Source organism: Neoarius graeffei, chromosome 22 (assembly GCF_027579695.1).
Source record: "Neoarius graeffei isolate fNeoGra1 chromosome 22, fNeoGra1.pri, whole genome shotgun sequence".
In the NCBI taxonomy this organism is placed as follows: domain Eukaryota; kingdom Metazoa; phylum Chordata; class Actinopteri; order Siluriformes; family Ariidae; genus Neoarius; species Neoarius graeffei.
Genome location: NC_083590.1, coordinates 2,907,782 through 2,928,410, shown reverse-complemented (window position 1 = coordinate 2,928,410; position 20,629 = coordinate 2,907,782). Strand labels below are relative to the sequence as shown.

Genomic DNA, 20,629 nt, shown 5'->3' with positions numbered 1-20,629 from the left:
TACTGAACACTAAAGCTATGATGGAGAGACAAATGCGGAAAGTGAAGTAGAAGTTGTAGGAGGATGGAGGTCAGAAAAATAGAAGGGAGAAAAATTACTGAGGGCTTTAAGTTGAAGTGAATTTTTTTATTTATTTTTTTTTATAGGGAACCAAAGTTTTGGAATACAGTTATAACGAGATTGTGGCAGTGAGGGCGTGGCTGAGCGTCAGCTGTTAACAGCAAGGAGTCAGGCTGAACCAACAGGGAACATGGAATAAACATGTAACACCTGCATCTAATTACTGGCTCTTTATTAATGTGTCTCTGTGTGTCTTTCAGATGGCCAGGAATTAAATCATTCATAACAACATTTTAAATGTGATGACATTATCAAATTTGGAGATTTGAATATGAATAATTTTAAAATGTATAACAAAAATTATATTTATAATAATAGTAAGCATAGCAATGAAAAAATGCTTATTTCAAAGGTTACAGCACTTTGTTTACATACATAATTTGCAATTATTTTATCTGCGACAAACAAGAACAAGAACCGAGCTGAAAGTACTGTGCGAGTCGACATTTAAGATATTTCAGTATAGAGGGTACCATGAGGATTGGTCCAGCTGTTTTCCTGTAGTATCATTAACAAAAAACAAAGAAACATACAAACAAACCCCACTGAAAACAATGCCTCGCCCCCTGGTGGACTCCGCCCCGGCGAGGTAATAAAACTCTTCCACTGCATTTAAAGGCAGTTTGTTGTTCTATGGACATGGAGCACACTGCAGAGCAACTACACTTCTGTAAATGTTGTATAATAACCAAATAATATTTGTTTATGCATTCAGCTGGTTGCTTTTAAATACAAACATTTCTGCAAATTGCAGTTAAATATCCGTTTTCTCCACTGATATACACGATCAGTGGTAACAATCTGTGTTTCTCTCTGTGCTGTGAATTTCTTGTTAGTGATGTTGGTATCTGTGAATTGGTCTGTTACAGCAGTGAAGAGTGCGTGAACTCCATATTAATGCACACAACAAACACAAATATATTATATTCAGGGACTTTTGTCCATGTCGTGCATCTCTGATTGATTAATGGTCCATTTGGAGGTAAAATAAAGGAATATGGAGGGTAACTGTGTCGTTGTGCTTCAGATTTAAACCCCAGTAGATCAGTAACCGCAGAAACAGAAATAAGATATTTATATTAAAAAATACAGAATCTAATTTTATGTTACAAAAAACCCACAATGTAATTAAAATAGAGGCAAACCGACCTGAAACAAAGCATAATGCTGTTGATATAAATCACATGTTAATCTACTGATAAACTGATATTAACTAAAAAATGTGGATTAAAAAACATCAAGTCTGAATGAATTTCAAACAAGCTTTCATTCAGTTTCCTTTTGTTCTTCATTTTAGTAGAAATAATTAATAAATCCATCGATAGCTCTGCCTGGTGTTGTTCTTTCTGACTCGACGTGTGCACGGCCCTCTGCAAACCCTTTACACTTCGCCTCTTTAACTTCTGCATCAAGTTGAGCTTTAAATTCTTCCTCTGCCTGTTTCCTGGCTGCTGCTTCTGTCTGTGCTTTCTGGGTCTCCAGTTCTTTCTTGTGTTGCTCTGTAATGAAGGCAAGATTTCTCTCCTCCTCCTCCTTGTGTTTTCTTTCTTCTTCTTCTTTCTCCTTTCTGAAATCTTCCTGTTGTTTCCGTAGTTTTTCCTCCATTTCCTTTTTGAGTTCTTCCTCCTTTTCCTTTCTTTCTCTCTCATCTTTTTCTCTTTGTGCCTTTAGCTGTTCCTCCATATTTCTGATCTTTTCATTGAAATCATTTTCTCTTCTTTTCTTTTCTTGTTCTTCTTTCTCTTTTCTTTCCTTCTCTCTTAAATCTCTCTCCTCCATTTCTTTCTGTCTTTCCTGCTCATACTGACTCTCCTTCCTAATCTGATCTGAATGCCATTCATCCTCCATAGCAGCAATTCTTTCCTCCCAGACCTCCTGCTGTTTGTTTCTCTTCTCCTCCTCCTCCCTCATCCTCTGCTCCCACTCTCGTTGCTGAGAAAACTGAAGATCCTGTAGTTCCTTCTTTTTACTTTCCTCTGCATCCTTTATCTTTTCTTCTAAATCCCTTCTTCTCCTGTCTTCTTCTGCTGCCTTCTGTTCATACTCCTGTTGTAGTTTCTTTAATTCTTTTTCTTCATGAATTTTCATCTCTTCTTTTTCTCTTTGAAACTTCTCATTCTCCGCTCTCTGTTTCTCCTTCCACTCTTGTTCTTTCCTCCTCCTTTCCTCCTCCTCCTGATCTCTCTGTTTCTGATCTTCCTGTCTTTTTCTCTCCCACTGTTTCCTGTTCTCCTCTCTCTCTCTGTTTATTTGTTGCATCCATTCCTTCATCTTCATGTCATCGTCTTCTCTTCTCTTCTGAAAGTCCTGTCTTACCTGTTGTTCCCTTTTTTCCATCTCTCTTTTTATTTGCTCTTCTCTCTGTTTAAATTCTTCCTCTTGTCTTCTCTCCTCTGCCTCTTGTCTTTCTTTTTGTTTCTGCATCTCTCTCCTCATGTCCTCCATTTCAGCTTCATGTTTGGTCTTCAGTTCTTCTTTCTCTCTCTCTATCTGCTCCTCTCTCTCTTTCAGTATTCTCTCCTTTTCTTCTTCTAGAGCTTCCTCGACCTCCTGGAACATCTGATTAGTGTAGTAGCCTCTTCCGTTCACCTTCACCATTAAGTCGATTTTATCCAGGAGCTCTGACACCTGAGTGTTGCTGGATTTATCACAGTTGTTGAACACCTGATATCGTTTACCACAGGCTAACAGAAGTTTGTTTAATTCTGGCTCAGCAATTTTCATATACTGTTCAAATGTCTGTTCATTAAGTTGATCACCCCAGGTGAAGAGTACGATGGTGTACGTGTTAGATTTTATACCAAAAGTCTTTTCAATGAATTTCACTACCTCTGTCTCCTCCTGTGTGAAGCGTTGTCCGATTCTCAGCACCAGCAGGAACACGTGAGGACCAGGTGCTGCCATCGATATGCATTTAACAATCTCTCTCTTGGTTTCTTCATTATCAGTATTTGTGTCAAACAGTCCTGGAGTGTCGATCACAGTAATCCGTCTCCCACTGAGCTCTACTGTCTCTTTCTGACACGCAGTGGTAACTGACTGCAGTGACATCATTTCTTTAAATACGTTTTTCCCCAGAATGGTGTTTCCTGATGCGCTCTTCCCAACTCCTGTCTTCCCCAACAGCACAATTCTGAGAGCTTCAGGGCTTTTTGATAAATCTGTACAAATGAAAAAAAAAAACATTGATCTTTAAAAGAGACAAACATGAATAAAGCTGCTCGAGTTATTATAAAATAATGTCATGGGTTTTGTCCTTATTTTATCTCATCTGAACTGTCAAAAAGTAAAATTACATCTGCAAATTTAATTCCTTTTGACATGCTAATGATGATGCTGTACAACAAAATGTTTATTTATAAACAGTTTCTGATAAATGCAAGTAACAGCTGTCCTTTTCCTTCTGAGAAAAGCAAACAGACTGATAAATACTCAGATTATTTTAAATTGATAATCACTTTACCTTCTGTTTGAGTCCTCGTCTTGAATTCAGTCACTTGTTGTTGCAGATTTTCAATTTCTCTTTTGTACCGCAGCTGTGTTTCAACCTGGGCATCATTGTACATGGCCATCGTGTACGGACGATTGTTGTTGTTTTTAAGAAGATCTTTAACACAGATAAACAGATCATCTGCTTTTGTTTTGCTGCTGTAGAATCTAGATCGTCCTCCATGTGTCTTTATCACAGACTGAAGAGTCTGATCTATCTGTTCCTTCTGCGACTGCTGGTTGATGAGGAATATGACATGGTTATTAATGCTGGAGCTGAAGACCCTCTGAATCATCTGTATTTCTGCTTTATCTTCATCACTGAGACCTCCAGGAACCATGATAAAGAAAGCATGGACTCCAGGATCACAGACAGAGACACAGTGTCGAGTCAGACGCATCACTTCCTGTTCTGAGAGCCGAGTGTTGTAGAGAGCGGGCATCTCCACCAGCGTTATCAGGTGTCCACACACTTCTCCCTTCCTTACCACACACTCGGAGCTGGACTCTGACTGGACCAGTGAGGACTTTTTACCCAATAATATTTCAGACACTGAGGCCGTTAATTCTTCCATTCCCAGCAGCACTAGGTTCAAATGTGGAGTCTCTTTTAATTCTACAATTAAACAGACAAACAAACAAATTAGTTGTGTTGACAATTACAATATTACAACAGCATCAGGAGCTGTTCGTTTAGAGACAGAATGATGGAACTGTCAGTGCACGCTCAAAGGGAAACCTGTAGATGGCAGTAATGCAACACTGTGGATGCCAGCTGCCGTAAAACCCAAAAGAAGAAGAAGGTAAACCTGCGCATGCGCACACGGACTTCCTCTGTCTGCTTGACTGCGCCAAGTGAGCGATTTCATGCACATTATTTGCTTTAATCCCCTCAAATTAAATAACTTCCCAGCCACAGAATGGCCTGATATTTTGTGAGATATTACAGAAATAAACAGATATCACAATCACCACATTTCAGACGGAACTAAATTTCACCGATTTTATGAAATTGAAAGGCCGTCTTGCTTTAAAAGTGCTACACAAATAAACTTCATTTGACTTGAATGCTAGAAAGAGAGCAAGCAGAATTCTACAGTCTTAACCTGAGTGCAGAATGTGCTTTAGTTTATAATGAGCTTATAATTTCATTACTCATTTCCTGAGTTTGAAAGACCTGTTTTAAAAAACACAGGTAAAAAGAAAAAGAAGAGCTTTAAAAAGAGCCTTTGATCAGTGATTGGTCAATGGGAACCATGTCGATCAGTGTACTGTTGATCAGCAATTGGTCATTGGGAATACTGGAAATGAGCAATCACTAATCACTAACGTGTGCTCAAAAAGTCATGAGATTTATCACTTGGCCTGATCACCAGGGTCCTCAATTCCTCCACACTGGAGTGTGATCAGTCAGTAATTTGTAAGTTGACTGTATCATAAGCTAAAAGTTTCCTGTTACCATGTTACCTTTTATGAATTTACTGGAAAATACTGGAATACTGAAAAAAAATAGGATAATTTGTAATTGTGTGGTGGGTACTTACCACTGTGCTCCTTCTTTCTCACATTTAATCCACCTTTAAATATATTAAATGCAGATTTAATGCCTGCAGGACCAGACTTTCCTTGCTTTTTTGGTTTAGTATGCTCTCCCAGTCCTACTGTTTCTTGATTTTCCAGTTGACCTCTGAATTGCTCAGATGGTTTTTGGCCTACTGCAGAGTCGGCTTCTTCATATACCTCACAGATAAGGTTTCCTTTATTCACCTTGACCATCTCTTCCATCTTCTTCACAAGAGCATCCTGGCTGCATTCACTGAAATTTAAATGTCTGTAATTACATTCAGCAATGATCTCCTGTAGGACAGTTTCCTGATCTTGAGCTACACTGGTGCCGATTTCTATGTTCTTTGTCGTTAGCACCATGGTGTAATTATGAGCCTCCTCAGACAGATCTGAAAGAATGTGATCCACTCTTCTTTTGTCTGCTTCAGTGAAATCTTCTGGCTGTACAATTAGCATGATCACATGAGGTCCAGGAGCCGACAGAGACACACACTCTTTAAGAGACTGTGTGAGCTGATGATTCGAGAGGCTTTGTTGAAAAAGATGAGGTGCATTGACGATGGTGAGGGATCTTCCCTTCACATGTCCTCTAACTCTCCCACACTGAAATGATACTGAATGTCGAGACCCTTCAGTCTCAAACGCAGTTGTGCCCAGGATGCGGTTTCCCACACTGCCGGTGTCGGCGAGACTTTTTCCCAACAGAATAATTCTCAGATCAGACACTGCAAAAGAAAAAACACATTCAAAGCTACAGTGCATGTACTGGGTGTAATCCAATACCATTATCTTTATCTGTATCTGTTTAGAGCTAAAAATATTCATATTTGGATTTAAACTGATAGTGGGCGTGGTCTGTACCAGAAGGTTTTTATGAGAAGCCCATTACTCTGCCCTGGAAACACTGAAAATCAGTGAGGGGGGGAAAAACAAACAGGACTTCTGGAAGAGGAATCCATTTTAGTCACAAATTATAACAACTTTAAAAAATATATTTATTCAATTTATTATATAATTTAACAGTTTAATTTTTGAACCAGATGTCCTATGGAACTTTCTGGCAAGTTTTATATCTTCTTTCAAATGTCACTGAATAAACTATTATTATTATTATTATTATTATTATTATTAATAATAATAATAATAAACTATTACGGGCGGCACGGTGGTGTAGTGGTTAGCGCTGTCACCTCACAGCAAGAAGGTCCTGGGTTCGAGCCCCGTGGCCAGCGAGGGCCTTTCTGTGTGGAGTTTGCATGTTCTCCCCGTGTCCGCGTGGGTTTCCTCCGGGTGCTCCGGTTTCCCCCACAGTCCAAAGACATGCAGGTTAGGTTAACTGGTGACTCTAAATTGAGCGTAGGTGTGAATGTGAGTGTGAATGGTTGTCTGTGTCTATGTGTCAGCCCTGTGATGACCTGGCGACTTGTCCAGGGTGTACCCCGCCTTTCGCCCGTAGTCAGCTGGGATAGGCTCCAGCTTGCCTGCGACCCTGTAGAACAGGATAAAGCAGCTAGAGATAATGAGATGAGATGAGATAAACTATTACCACATACTGTAACTGTTTCAAAACAACAAAGACTTTCCCAATGAAGAAACTTACAGTTGACAATAATAGCCATCTAATAATATGTTATCAGATTTACATCAGGTTTTTTTTGTTCGTTAGATTCCATAAATACCAGAAATTTCTATGGACATTCTTATCAGACACTTCTATAAATCTGGAGGCACTCTGAGTGTTTCTGGAGTCCTTTAGGCAGTATTTTATCATGACTGCAGCTTCCAGAAAGATTTTTTAAGAATAACAGAGAACAATCATTTAAAAACAAGGAAAAAGATTTGCAATGCGCAGACAAATTTTTATGAATTAAATGAGTATTTGCAGAGAGTCCAGTAGAGCTATGCTGGTGTCCATAGGTGGGGAGAGAGAGAGAGAGAGCATGTGTGACCCAGAGCATAAATTTAAAAAAATAAAGACACAGAAAAGTGTGAGCAAATCTGTAAATAAAATGAAACTATAAAAAAATAAAACCTTGTGTTCCTCATTTCCCAAGAGCCACAGGAGTGTTAAAATAATGTTAAAGATTTTTTATTCCGTTAACAGCGTTGCCAGATTCTGCCTATAATTTCTGTGTGTTGCAGATATACAGTATACTCCTAATCACAAACGCACTCCACTTTTAACTTGTTTCTGTTGTTGGTTTATTGTTTTTTAAATTAAAAATTAATGTCTACTGTCTCTCTGTCCAAACATTCTGGACTAGATTCAATCTTTTTGTGAGGTTTTTGACTTGAAGTTGAGTTCTTCCTGAAACCTGGCAACCTCCCCACGAACATCAGTGACAGATGGCCTTTAAAACTGCACATTTAAATGAAAACTTTTTTTAATTTAAATAATTTTTTTTCGGCGGCACGCTGGTGTAGTGGTTAGCACTGTCGCCTCACAGCAAGAAGGTCCGGGTTCGAGCCCCGTGGCCGGCGAGGGCCTTTCTGTGCGGAGTTTGCATGTTCTCCCCGTGTCCGCGTGGGTTTCCTCCGGGTGCTCCGGTTTCCCCCACAGTCCAAAGACATGCAGGTTAGGTTAACTGGTGACTCTAAATTGAGCGTAGGTGTGAATGTGAGTGTGAATGGTTGTCTGTGTCTATGTGTCAGCCCTGTGATGACCTGGCGACTTGTCCAGGGTGTACCCCGCCTTTCGCCCGTAGTCAGCTGGGATAGGATCCAGCTTGCCTGCGACCCTGTAGAACAGGATAAAGCGGCTAGAGATAATGAGATGAGATGAGATGATTTTTTTCATCCTGCAGGATCTCGATGCATTTTTTAACCCAAAATATACTCCATTGAACGTCCATATCTGTATTCATATCCATTTAGGCTGCATTATCTGTTCACTCCAAATAAAGTCTTTGTTTACTTCCCTAGTATTTAGTGTCACCATAATGTATGAGAGTACAGAGATCTGAACAGAAGATACTCGAACTCCACTGTGATTGTGAGGTGTGCACTTATTTAACACAAATCATCTCTCCTTGGAAACACTGACATGTAATATAGCTGAATAATAATAATTATTATTATTATTATTATTAATTTTTTTTATTATTATTGATTAATTGATTAATTAATTAATATTTTATATAAAGGTGGCTGAGACTCCTTTACCCAAGACATTAGTATCAGTATCAGGGTTTACTCTCGTATAGACCGAAACAGGTGACGGATCATCAGGTCTTTTTGCAGACCTGATCATTTTTTGTATTAAAATGCTTTTTTACGGTGTTAGTGTTCTATCAGAACTACAAAGTTCCCTTTGGACTTACATTTACTGACACTGTAATACACTGCATGTTCTTTACTACATTCTCACAAAGCCTTGAGCTTAATTCCAATTTTCTTCCCCCCACTGCTGAGGGAAAACTCTGAAGTGGAAAAAAATTGTGGATTTATTCAACTTGAATGTTAATTTCTTCCACTGATGTCCTTCTTTGTGAAAGTTTTAAATCAGAGTTTTACTGCCTATTCCAACCTTCTTCCACATTCTGCTGTACGTATTTAATTGTATCGCGATAAAATGCTTTCTTAATTAATTTAGAAGTTGACCCAATCAATAAAGAACATTTCTGAGGAAGCTGCAATAGATAGCATGCACTAAAGTGTGGGAAACTAGCTTTAACTGTAGATTTTACTAGATCTTTAACATCTCATGGTCATGACTGAAAACCATAAATTACACGTACCTTTACTCTCCTCCAGGTTTTCCTTTACTGTTTTTTCACTCAAATGTTCCTGATGTCTTCTCAGTGTTCCTGAGTGTTTCTTCTCTTGTAGCGCACTTCCCCCGGTCTCATTCACCACTGCATATATTTCCCACAAAAGCTGAAGGACCTGATGTTTATTGAATTTAGATACATTCTGAATTCTGTGGTGTCTAAATTCACATTCACTGATGAATCCATGGTCTTCACCTGTAGTTATCACTATTGAGCGTTTCCGAGACAGCGGGCTGTAAGTTTCCAATATGCTTCTGACTCTGTCGTGTTGCTCATGCGTGAATTTTTCTGACTGAAGCACTAACAGAAACACATGAGGTCCAGGATGAGCGAGAGAAATGCACTCCTTTACTCTCTGAGTCAGTTCCTCCTGGGAGAGATGTGGATTATAGAGATGAGGCGTGTTGATGATGATGACGGTTCTTTCCGCCACGTGACCACTGGCTCTCTCACTGTGCAGCTTTACTGAAGGAAAATGAAGTTCAGTCTCAAATGCAGATCTGCCCAGGATGAAGTTTCCCACTCTGTTGGTCAGGAGAACGTTTTCCCCCAGCAGCACAATTCTCACTTCAGACACTGAAACATTATTAGGAAACAAAATATGAATGATCACGATATCAGGCAGGTGGTTTAATGTTATGTCTGATCTGTGTATATATATGTGTGTGTGTGTGTGTGTGTGTGTGTGTGTGTGTGTGTGTGAGAGAGAGAGAGAGAGAGAGAGACACCCTTAAGACAACACAAGGTTAAACTAATTGATTAGGGTTTATGAAATTTGGCAGAGACTATCTTCAGACCAAGAATCACAAACATCATTTGTTGGCTTTTTGATTCGCCAAAGTGTTCTCCCATTACAGCCAATCAAAATCAGCAGTAAAACTATCAAACAGGAAGTGAGCTCATATCCCAGCAATGCTTTGATGTATCAAACCCAAACTGTGTACATGAACTTGGGACCCCATTTTGAAGGAGCAGAAAAATTGTGTCATTTGACTACCAGGAGATGCTGCAATAAATAAAAATGCATTTTGCTTAATAACTGTTGCTGCATTTGCCTTTAAAATAATCCTTGTGTCTGGTAATACTGTAGGGGATCCCAAGGGGAAGAAACAGCAATTTGTCTCGATAGCCTAACTGATGCAGCGCCATATTGGATTGTATCTAAAAGTTTAAAAAAAATTCACAGACCACAAATTTTGTTCAATTGTCACCAAATGTGGCACAGATCATCTTCAGACAAAGGTTCAGTTTTTATTTTCAAAACCATTCATCCATTACAGCTGAACAATTTCAGCAGCAAAGCCACCAAACAGGACGTGAGCTCATATCTCAGCCAAGGTTTGGTCAATTGACCTTGCATTGCATACAGCCTTAACAACATATGTTTCCATGGCAACTATTGCCTGCTGATATGCTTGGTCCCCTCATCACTGCTTTCAGCTATATTCTATTCTAGATCTCAAAGTTCCGTTATTAAAGCATTTAACTGGCAAAAATCACTTGCAGTGGATATAAAAGTATACACACCCCATTAAAATGATTGGTTTTTCTGATGTAAAAAAATTAGACCATGACAAATAATTTCAAAAATTTTCCCACCTTTAATGTGACCTATAACCTGGAGAATTGAAAAACAAACAAATCTGTTGGGGGAAAAACATAAAAAGTAAAAAACGCACAATAAGTTGGTTGCATAAGTGTGCACACCCTTAAACTAATATTTTGTTGAAGCACCTTTTGATTTAATTACAGCATTCAGTCTTTTTAGGTCGGAGTCTATCAGCCTGCCGCATGTAGACTTGGCGATATTTGCCCACTCTTCCTTGCAAAAGCGCTCCAAATCTGTCAGATTGCGAGGGCATCTGTTGTGCACAGCCCTCTTCAGGTCACCCCACAGATTTTCAATTGGGTTTAGGTCTGGGCTCTGGCTGGGCCATTCCAAAACTTTAATTTTCTTCTGGTGAAGCCATTCTTTTGTTGATTTTGATGTATGCTTGTGGTCATTGTCGTGCTGAAAGATGAAATTCCTCTTCATCTTCAGTTTTCTAGCAGACACCTGAAGGTTTTGGGCCAAAATTGACTGGTATTTAGAACTGTTCATATTTCCCATAAAGCCCCTGTTCCACCTGAAGAAAAACAACCCCAAAACATGATGCTGCCACCACCATGCTTCACCGTGGGTATGGGGTTCTTCTGGTGATGCGCAGTGCCAAACATACCTTTTGGAATTGTGGCCAAAAAGTTCAACAGACCATAACACATTTTCCCACATGCTTTTTGGAGAGTTGATGTATTTTTTTTTTTTTACAAAATTTAGCCAGGCCTGGATGTTTTTCTTTGACCCCACCTCATAGTCCAGACATATGGAGAATACAGGAGATTGTTGTCACATGCAGTACACAACCAGTACTTGCCAGAAATTCCTGCAGCTCCTTCAGTGTTGCTGTAGGCCTCTTTGCAGCCTCCCTGACCAGTTTTCATCTTGTCTTTTCATCAATTTTGGAGGGATTGTCCAGTTCTTGGTAATGTCACTGTTGTCCCATATATTCTCCACTTCTTGATGACTGTCTTCACTGTGCTCCATGGTATATCTAATGGCATGGAAATGTTTTTTTACCCGTGCCCTGACTGATACCTTTTCAACAATGAGATGCAGTGAAGTTGTCCTGTACCCTTAGCAGAGAAACAGCCCCAAAGTATAATGTTTCCACCTCCATGTGTGATGGTGGGGATGGTATTCTTGGGATTGTATTCAGCATTTCTCTCCCTCCAAACATAAGGAGTTGAGTTGATGCCAAAGAGTTCAATTTTGGTCTCATCTGACCACATCACCTTCTCCTAAGCCTTCTCTGAATCATTTAGGTGCTCACTGGTAAACTTCAGATGGGGCTGTACATGTGCCTTCTTGAGCAGAGGGACCTTGCGGGCACTGCAGGATTTCAATCCATTATGGCATCGTATGTTACCAATGGTTTTCTTGGTGACTATGGTCCCAGATGCCTTGAGATCATTAACAAGCTCCTCCCATGTAGTTCTGGGCTGATCCCTCATCCTTCTCATGATCATCCTTACCCCACGAGGTGAGATCTTGCATGGAGCTCCAGGCTGAGGGCGATTGGTGGTCATTTTATATTTCTTCCATTTTCTAATAATTGCACCAAGAGTTGTCTCCTTCTCACCAAGGTTCTTGCTGAGGGTCTTGTAGCCCATTCCAGCCTTGTGCAGGTCTACAATCTTGTTCCTGATGTCCTTTGAAAGTTATTTGGTCTTGCCCATTGTGGTGGAGAGGCTGGAAGAGGTTCATTCTGTTGACAGGTGTCTTATAACCATAACGAGTAGAAATTAGGAGTACTTTCTTAAAGTGACAGACTAATCTGTGTGGCTCAAGGGCACAGACAGTAACTGGTCTGTGGTAGCCAGAATTCTTGCTGGTTTGTAGGGGATCAAATATTTATTGCATTCAATCAAATAGAAATATGTCTACTGTCCCTCTGTCCAAACATTCTGGACTATATTCAATCTTTTTGTGAGGTTTTTGATTTGAAGTTAAAGTGGAGTTCTTCCTGAAACCTCCCCACGAACATCAGTGACAGCTGGCCTTTAAAACTGCACATTTAAATGAAAACTTTTTTTAATTTAAATAATTTTTTCATCCTGCAGGATCTCAATGCGGGCGGCATGGTGGTGTAGTGGTTAGCGTCGTCGCCTCACAGCAAGAAGGTCCTGGGTTCATGCCCCGTGGCCGGCAAGGCCCTTTCTGTGTGGAGTTTGCATGTTCTCCCCGTGTCCGCGTGGGTTTCCTCCGGGTGCTCTGGTTTCCCCCACAGTCCAAAGACATGCAGGTTAGGTTAACTGGTGACTCTAAATTGACCGTAGGTGTGAATGTGAGTGTGAATGGTTGTCTGTGTCTATGCGTCAGCCCTGTGATGACCTGGCGACTTGTCCAGGGTGTACCCCGCCTTTCGCCCGTAGTCAGCTGGGATAGGCTCCAGCTCGCCTGTGACCCTGTAGAACAGGATAAAGCGGCTAGAGATAATGAGATGAGATGAGGATCTCGATGCATTTTTTAACCCAAAATATACTCCATTGAACGTCCATATCTGTATTCATATCCATGTAGGCTGCATTATCTGTTCACTCCAAATAAAGTCTTTGTTTACTTCCCTAGTATTTAGTGTCGCCATAATGTATGAGAGTACAGAGATCTGAACAGAAGATACTCGAACTCCACTGTGATTGTGAGGTGTGCACTTATTTAACACAAATCATCTCTCCTTGGAAACACCGACATGTAATATAGCTGAATTATTTATTTATTTATTTATTCATAAATATTTTATATAAAGGTGGCTGAGACTGCTTTACACAAGACATTAGTATCAGTATCAGGGTTTACTCTTGTATAGACCGAAACAGGTGACGGATCATCAGGTCTTTTTGCAGACCTGATCATTTTTTTAATTAAAATGCTTTTTTACGGTGTTAGTGTTCTATCAGAACTACAAAGTTCCCTTTGGACTTACATTTACTGACACTGTAATACACTGCATGTTCTTTACTACATTCTCACAAAGCCTTGAGCTTAATTCCAATTTTCTTCCCCCCACTGTTGAGGGAAAACTCTGAAGTGGAAAGAAATTGTAGATTTATTCAACTTGAATGTTAATTTCTTCCACTGATGTCCTTCTTTGTGAAAGTTTTAAATCAGAGTTTTTACTGCCTATTCCAACCTTCTTCCACATTCTGCTGTACGTATTTAATTGTATCGCGATAAAATGCTTTCATAATTAATATAGAAGTTGACCCAATCAATAAAGAACATTTTTGAGGAAGCTGCAAGAGATAGCATGCACTGAAGTGTGGGAAACTAACTTTAACTGTAGATTTTACTCGAGCTTTAACATCTCATGGTCATGACTGAAAACCATAAATTACACGTACCTTTACTCTCCTCCAGTTGTTCCTTTACTGTTTTTGCTGTTTTTTCACTTAAATGTTCCTGATGTCTTCTCGGTGTTCCTGAGTGTTTCTTCTCTTGTAGTGCACTTCCCCCGGTCTCCTTCACCACTGCATCTATTTTCCACAAAAGCTGAAGGACCTGATGTTTATTGAATTTAGATACATTCTGAATTCTGTGGTGTCTAAATTCACATTCACTGATGAATCCATGGTCTTCACCTGTAGTTATCACTATTGAGCGTTTCCGAGACAGTGGGCTGTAAGTTTCCAATATGCTTCTGACTCTGTCGTGTTGCTCATGTGTGAATTTTTCTGACTGAAGCACTAACAGAAACACATGAGGTCCAGGATGAGCGAGAGAAATGCACTCCTTTACTCTCTGAGCCAGTTCCTCCTGGGAGAGATGTGGATTATAGAGATGAGGCGTGTTGATGATGATGACGGTTCTTCCCTCCACGTGACCACTGGCTCTCTCACTGTGCAGCTTTACTGAAGGAAGATGAAGTTCAGTCTCAAATGCAGATCTGCCCAGGATGAAGTTTCCCACTCTACTGGTCAGGAGAACATTTTCCCCCAGCAGCACAATTCTCACTTCAGACACTGAAACATTATTAGGAAACAAAATATGAATGATCACGATATCAGGCAGGTGGTTTAATGTTATGTCTGATCTGTGTATATATATGTGTGTGTGTGTGTGTGTGTGTGTGTGTGTGTGTGTGTGTGTGTGAGAGAGAGAGAGAGAGAGACCCAATTGATTAGGGTTTAAGCTGCTTTCAGGGACAACACTGACTTGGTATTGTGACAATGCAACAACTAAGGCACATTTTTAACAACATTGTTCAAATATAGTTCTGTAAAACATAACATTTATTCATTCATAGAATTATAAATCATCAGACAAATGACAGTATCATCTCTGGATGTTGTGAAGTCAATGATACTCACTTGTGGGTGGAGATATCGGCATGCTTTTACATCTCTTAGGGCATAAAAACCCTGTGAGGGAGAAAAATTCTATCAAGTTGGGTTCAACACACACCATTACATCAATTTCCACCATATGGAATTTTCTACTATTTTGGATTTTATCAAAAATGATTAAGTTTCCACAAGTTACAAATTTTGTCCGATCTTTATGAAATTTGGCAGAGACTATCTTCAGACCAAGAATCAAAACCATCATCTGTTGACTTTTTGATTCGCCAAAGTGTTCACCCATTGCAGCCAATAAAAATCAGCGGTCAAGCCATCAAACAGGAAGTGAGCTCCCTCTTGAGCAGAGGGACCTTGCGGGCACTGCAGGATTTTAATCCATTATGGCATCGTATGTTACCAATGGTTTTCTTGGTGACTATGGTCCCAGCTGCCTTGAGATCATTAACAAGCTCCTCCCGTGTAGTTCTGGGCTGATCCCTCATCCTTCTCATGATCATCCTTACCCCACGAGGTGAGATCTTGCATGGAGCTCCAGGCTGAGGGCGATTGATGGTCATTTTATATTTCTTCCATTTTCTAATAATTGCGCCAAGAGTTGTCTCCTTCTCACCGATGTTCTTGCTGAGGGTCTTGTAGCCCATTCCAGCCTTGTGCAGGTCTACAATCTTGTTCCTGATGTCCTTTGAAAGTTATTTGGTCTTGCCCATTGTGGTGGAGAGGCTGGAAGAGGTTCATTCTGTTGACAGGTGTTTTATAACCATAACGAGTAGAAATTAGGAGTACTTTCTTAAAGTGACAGACTAATCTGTGTGGCTCATGGGCACAGACAGTAACTGGTCTGTGGTAGCCAGAATTCTTGCTGGTTTGTAGGGGATCAAATATTTATTGCATTCAATCAAATACAAATGAATTTATAACCTTTATATGTGTTTTTTTTCTGGACGTTTTGTCGATATTCTGTCTCTATTTGTGAAAATAAAAGTACCATAAAATTATAGACTGCTCATTTCTTTGTAACCAGGCAAACTTATGAAATCAGCAGGGGATCAAATAATTATTTTCCCCACTGTAGGAATGGAGTCCATCCGTCTGTTTCAATCTGGACAAGTTTTCTCAGAAACTACATGAGCTGCATCAATGAAACTTTACATGCTTAGATTTAAGTTGTGTTTGAAAATCATTTACAAGAAATTATTATTATTTTCAGAGTTATGGCCTTTGATTTTCATTACTGGACTTTGTACAATTGGACTCAATCTAGATACGTTTTCTCAGAAATTACATAAAGCTACATCAATGTAACTCTGTGTGCTCATCCTACTGAAAAAAGCTGGGTAGCGTTTTATGAAGGTGTCATAGCATTTATGACATAAATCAATATTAAAGCAATGGGCTTATAATGTTCTAAGTATTAAGAGGTTCAAAATTAAAAATATATGACTTCTACATCGATCAATGCTGCAAGCCAATGTCCTTTTACATTACTTTTATAGATGACAGCTTTATCTGGAGCCCTACTGAATTGTTTAAGCCATGACTGGACAGTACCATCTAAAATGCTGGGTTCTTCATAAAATCCTTGTGGCTGGGGATAGTGATGACCATGGCTTCTTGTTTTAACTCATTCTGGGTTGTTTTCTATAACCCAGCAACTGGGTAAATTTAACTCACTTATTATATTATTTGAGCTACATAAGTTAAAAAATGGTGGCACGGTGGTGTAGTGGTTAGCGCTGTCGCCTCACAGCAAGAGGGTCCGGGTTCGAGCCCCGTGGCCGGCGAGGGCCTTTCTGTGTGGAGTTTGCATGTTCTCCCCGTGTCCGCGTGGGTTTCCTCCGGGTGCTCCGGTTTCCCCCACAGTCCAAAGACATGCAGGTTAGGTTAACTGGTGACTCTAAATTGACCGTAGGTGTGAATGTGAGTGTGAATGGTTGTCTGTGTCTATGGCCGAATCCCATTTCACCCCTTGGACCAACCCCTTGGCCCTTCCCCTCCATTTTGCGCATTCATGTGAAGAGGTAGGGGTATCCCAATCCCAGTTAATGCGGAGGGGGAGGGGAAGGGGTAGGGCTTCTGTACCCCTCCAAACGGAGATTTTCCTGGAGCAGACTCCGAACGAAGGGGTTTGAGTGATTTCCCACAATGCCATGCGGATTTCAGCGAGATTTCATGCGGATTTCAGAAAGATGGCGGTTCCCGCGGCGAAAGATTGTCATAAATGTATTTTCTCCATTATTTACGTGTTTTAAGTTGTTATCCAGAGGAAACACGCCGCTTGATTCGCTTTCGAGCTGAGAATGAGCAGCGATTTCTGAAATCCAAGCTGCTGCTAAAAAGCTTTGGGAGTGAGTATTGTTTTCGGTTGCTTTATTGCGTATGTTTTGTTCTGTTATTCTCGCTTTTATTGTTTACATGAGTGTTCTGACACCTCATTCTGTCGGATGTGGTGCACGAAGCGCCAAAGATATCCCATTCAGTGGTGTTAGTTAACAAATCACACCCTGCCAGCAGAGATTTCTGCCTCTGACTGTAGCGGCTGGTCGCAGCCAATGACGCGTCGCGTTTTGCTAACGTAAACGCTGACGGAGGTACGCGATGACGTATGCGATCGTTGAAGGGCTATCCCAATACGTAAGGGTTGAATTTCAAGCCCTATCCCTTGTAGCTCAGTTTCAAGGGGAAGGGCCAAGGGGAAGGTGGAGGGGAAGGCGGAGGGGAAGGGGTAGAAATTAGAATTGGGATTGGGCCTATGTGTCAGCCCTGTGATGACCTGGAGACTTGTCCAGGGTGTACCCCGCCTTTCACCCGTAGTCAGCTGGGATAGGCTCCAGCTTGCCTGCGACCCTGTAGAAGGATAAAGCGGCTAGAGATAATGAGATGAGATGAGATAAACACAGTGGCGGGCGGCACGGTGGTGTAGTGGTTAGTGCTGTCGCCTCACAGCAAGAAGGTCCGGGTTCGAGCCCCATGGCCGGCGAGGGCCTTTCTGTGCGGAGTTTGCATGTTCTCCCCGTGTCCGCATGGGTTTCCTCCGGGTGCTCCGGTTTCCCCCACAGTCCAAAGACATGCAGGTTAGGTTAACTGGTGACTCTAAATTGAGCGTAGGTGTGAATGTGAGTGTGAATGGTTGTCTGTGTCTATGTGTCAGCCCTGTGATGACCTGGCGACTTGTCCAGGGTGCACCCCGCCTTTCACCCGTAGTCAGCTGGGATAGGCTCCAGCTTGCCTGCGACCCTGTAGAACAGGATAAAGCGGCTACAGATAATGAGATGAAGTTAAAAAAAAATAAACCAGTTATTCTTCCAACCGTCCTGTCCAGCAGTTTTCAAAATGCACTGGAAAAGGGCTGATTTTGGGGTGAAATAAACAAAGTGGTTTGGGCGGATCAGTAGTGCAGTGATCACAGCAGCAGCACAGCGATGTGTTAGCAGCACTGCGTGTTTTATGTAGGTGTCGTGCTGTCATAGTAGCCAGAGACGACTTTGTAGTAACCGACTGAAACAGTATAGTATAATAGTACAGTATAGTATAATAGTACAGTATCGCCCCATTGCATTTTCCAAAAACCAGTCACACTTGAGTCTCTTGCAAAAAAAAGTCTTACCACTTTTAACTTTTATAAAGTACACACACACACTAATAGATAGATAGATAGATAGATAGTGATGACCCCATGACCCCTTCTTTGCTGTTTGGTTTTCCTTGTTTGTTGTTCCCTCCTCTTCCTCTTCAGGAGGTGGTCCTGTTGTGTTCAGGAGACTGGGAGTTACACCTGCAGCTACTCAGTTCCTGATTACTATATAAGAGGACTGATGCAGTTAATTCTCTCTCTCTCCTTCCATCAGGCTGGACATTGGGATAGGTTTTGTTTTGGGTGTGGTTAGTCTTTTCTTTATTTAAAGTACTCATTTACAATATTTTTCTTTTCATTTACACACTCACTATACTACTGACCTCCTTGATTTACATCATTTTAATTGTTTTTGTTTTAATATTCGTTAAATACATTTAGTTTATATGTTAATTTTGATTATTTTTGTGGTCTCCCTGATTTTTGTCTTGAATTTGAGCCGGTTCATGACTATATATTATATATGAGAGGGAGTTAAAATTAACTGCAAAAAGAGACAATTCCGTCCCTCAGTATCAGATCAGTTCCAGTCCAGCGCTCCTCTAATTTGACACATTACCTGCTTTAACTCTGGTTTCTAAATGCTCCTTGAACCTCGGCCTGTTTTTTCATTCTGCTCTCACTTGTTAGACGCATGATCACAAGGCTCCTCTTGCCACTCTGTCCTCCTGACTCAAAGGACATCAGATCAGAGGGTTTTTCCCAGTACGAGGTGACAGCTGCATAATTATTTTTCTTGTTTTAAATCCCGGACACAGGCCTCCGGACTAAGATTCCCGGACGACTCTTCTGAGTTCAGTGAAAAACAGGAACCGGTTCAGTAACTTTCTCAGAGGAGTCTGGAGAAAAATACTGACATGGCTGATCTTATAAAATAGTCCTATAAAACCCGTATATGGCTGAAGAGTGAAACGAGTTTTAACAAATGATGAAAACTTTTAACATTTTAAACCTTTAAAGCGTGTGATATAGTACTCTGAATAAAAGATGTGTTGCTGCTTACCTTTACTCGACGCCATTTCGTAACAGCACTGAAATGGAAAATGAAAGCAACTTTACCTGTCCGGGGCTAACGTCACACTTCTGGTTGATTAAATCATCTTATGAATTTCGTGAGTAAAACCTGGCTGCTCATTACTCTCTGAATGATTGTGTACTTATCTTTTCCCACCTGTTTTCTGAATGCTGGTGAAAAGTTGAAGCCCTTATAAGGTCAAGGTTTTTTATTTGTCATTTGTGCATAACCCAACAGTTCAGACACATTGGAATTTTTGTGCAGGGCTCTCAGAGTCAACAGTTTAGGAAATAGAACACTATAATAAAAAATATGAAATATATAAACACTATACAATACAATGTTAGGAAATGGAACACTATAATAAAAAATATAAAATATAAAGCACTATACAAAAAGGTGGTAATATGTACAAAATTTTAAATACAAGTATTAAACAGAAGGAGAGGGCAAATGTTAAATAACAGTAATAAAATAAAAGGCTAGTCCTGAGTGCTGTTCCTGGATTATGAAAAGAGGGGAAAGTTGTATGGAAATATTGCACATTTTGGGAGGGGGATGAGTTATGTGGGGATATTGCACAGTTAGAATATTGCACATTTATCAGAGGGTATATAACACATAATCCTATTTCACAGATAATAATATATCACATTGCATATGACAAGTGAAGTGAGGTAGTAATGGGTTATTGTTGCACTTATTCAATAGTTTTGTTTTGCCATCAGTCTGACTGTGGCAGGGAAGAAGCTGTTGAAGAACCGTGTTCTATGAGTGATGATGCTGTCTGCTCTGCTGTGTCTCAGGTTGTAGTGTTTGTGTCTGAGCAGAGAGTGAGCTGGGTGGAGTGAGTCTCTGATGATTCCCTCTGCTCTTTTCTGACAGCGCTGCACATACATAGAGTCCATGGAAGGAAGTTTTGTCCCTATGATCCTCTCCGCAGTCTTTATGACTCTTTGCAGAGCTTGGGGTGGTTCTCCACTAGAGTTGCAAATTGGGATATGGACCTTGAGCAAACTGATAAGTTCATAAGGCAGAATTCTGGTAGCCAATTTTGGAGTTTTATCAAAGTATCTTATTGCTTGATATGGCAAAATTCAAGGTCATTTCAAGGTCAAGGTTGCCCTCGTCTCTGTCAGT

The 20,629-nt window shown here is 40.5% G+C and overlaps 1 protein-coding gene across 2 annotated transcripts; it reads right to left on the bottom strand.

The window, feature by feature from the left end:
- Positions 1 to 150: 150 nt before the first annotated feature.
- Positions 151 to 19,502, bottom strand: LOC132870531 (uncharacterized). Of its 2 annotated transcripts, XM_060904204.1 has the most exons (7): positions 19,478 to 19,502; positions 14,853 to 14,903; positions 13,887 to 14,504; positions 8,913 to 9,521; positions 5,154 to 5,900; positions 3,584 to 4,225; positions 151 to 3,281 (listed from the first exon to the last, which is right to left on the bottom strand). In XM_060904204.1, exons 1-7 carry the CDS (start codon positions 19,491 to 19,493, stop codon positions 1,414 to 1,416), a joined length of 4,551 nt encoding a protein of 1,516 aa, XP_060760187.1. In that variant the 5' UTR covers positions 19,494 to 19,502; the 3' UTR covers positions 151 to 1,413. The 2 variants fall into 2 exon arrangements, with proteins under 2 accessions (XP_060760187.1, XP_060760188.1); XM_060904205.1 differs by lacking the exon at positions 5,154 to 5,900.
- Positions 19,503 to 20,629: the final 1,127 nt, after the last annotated feature.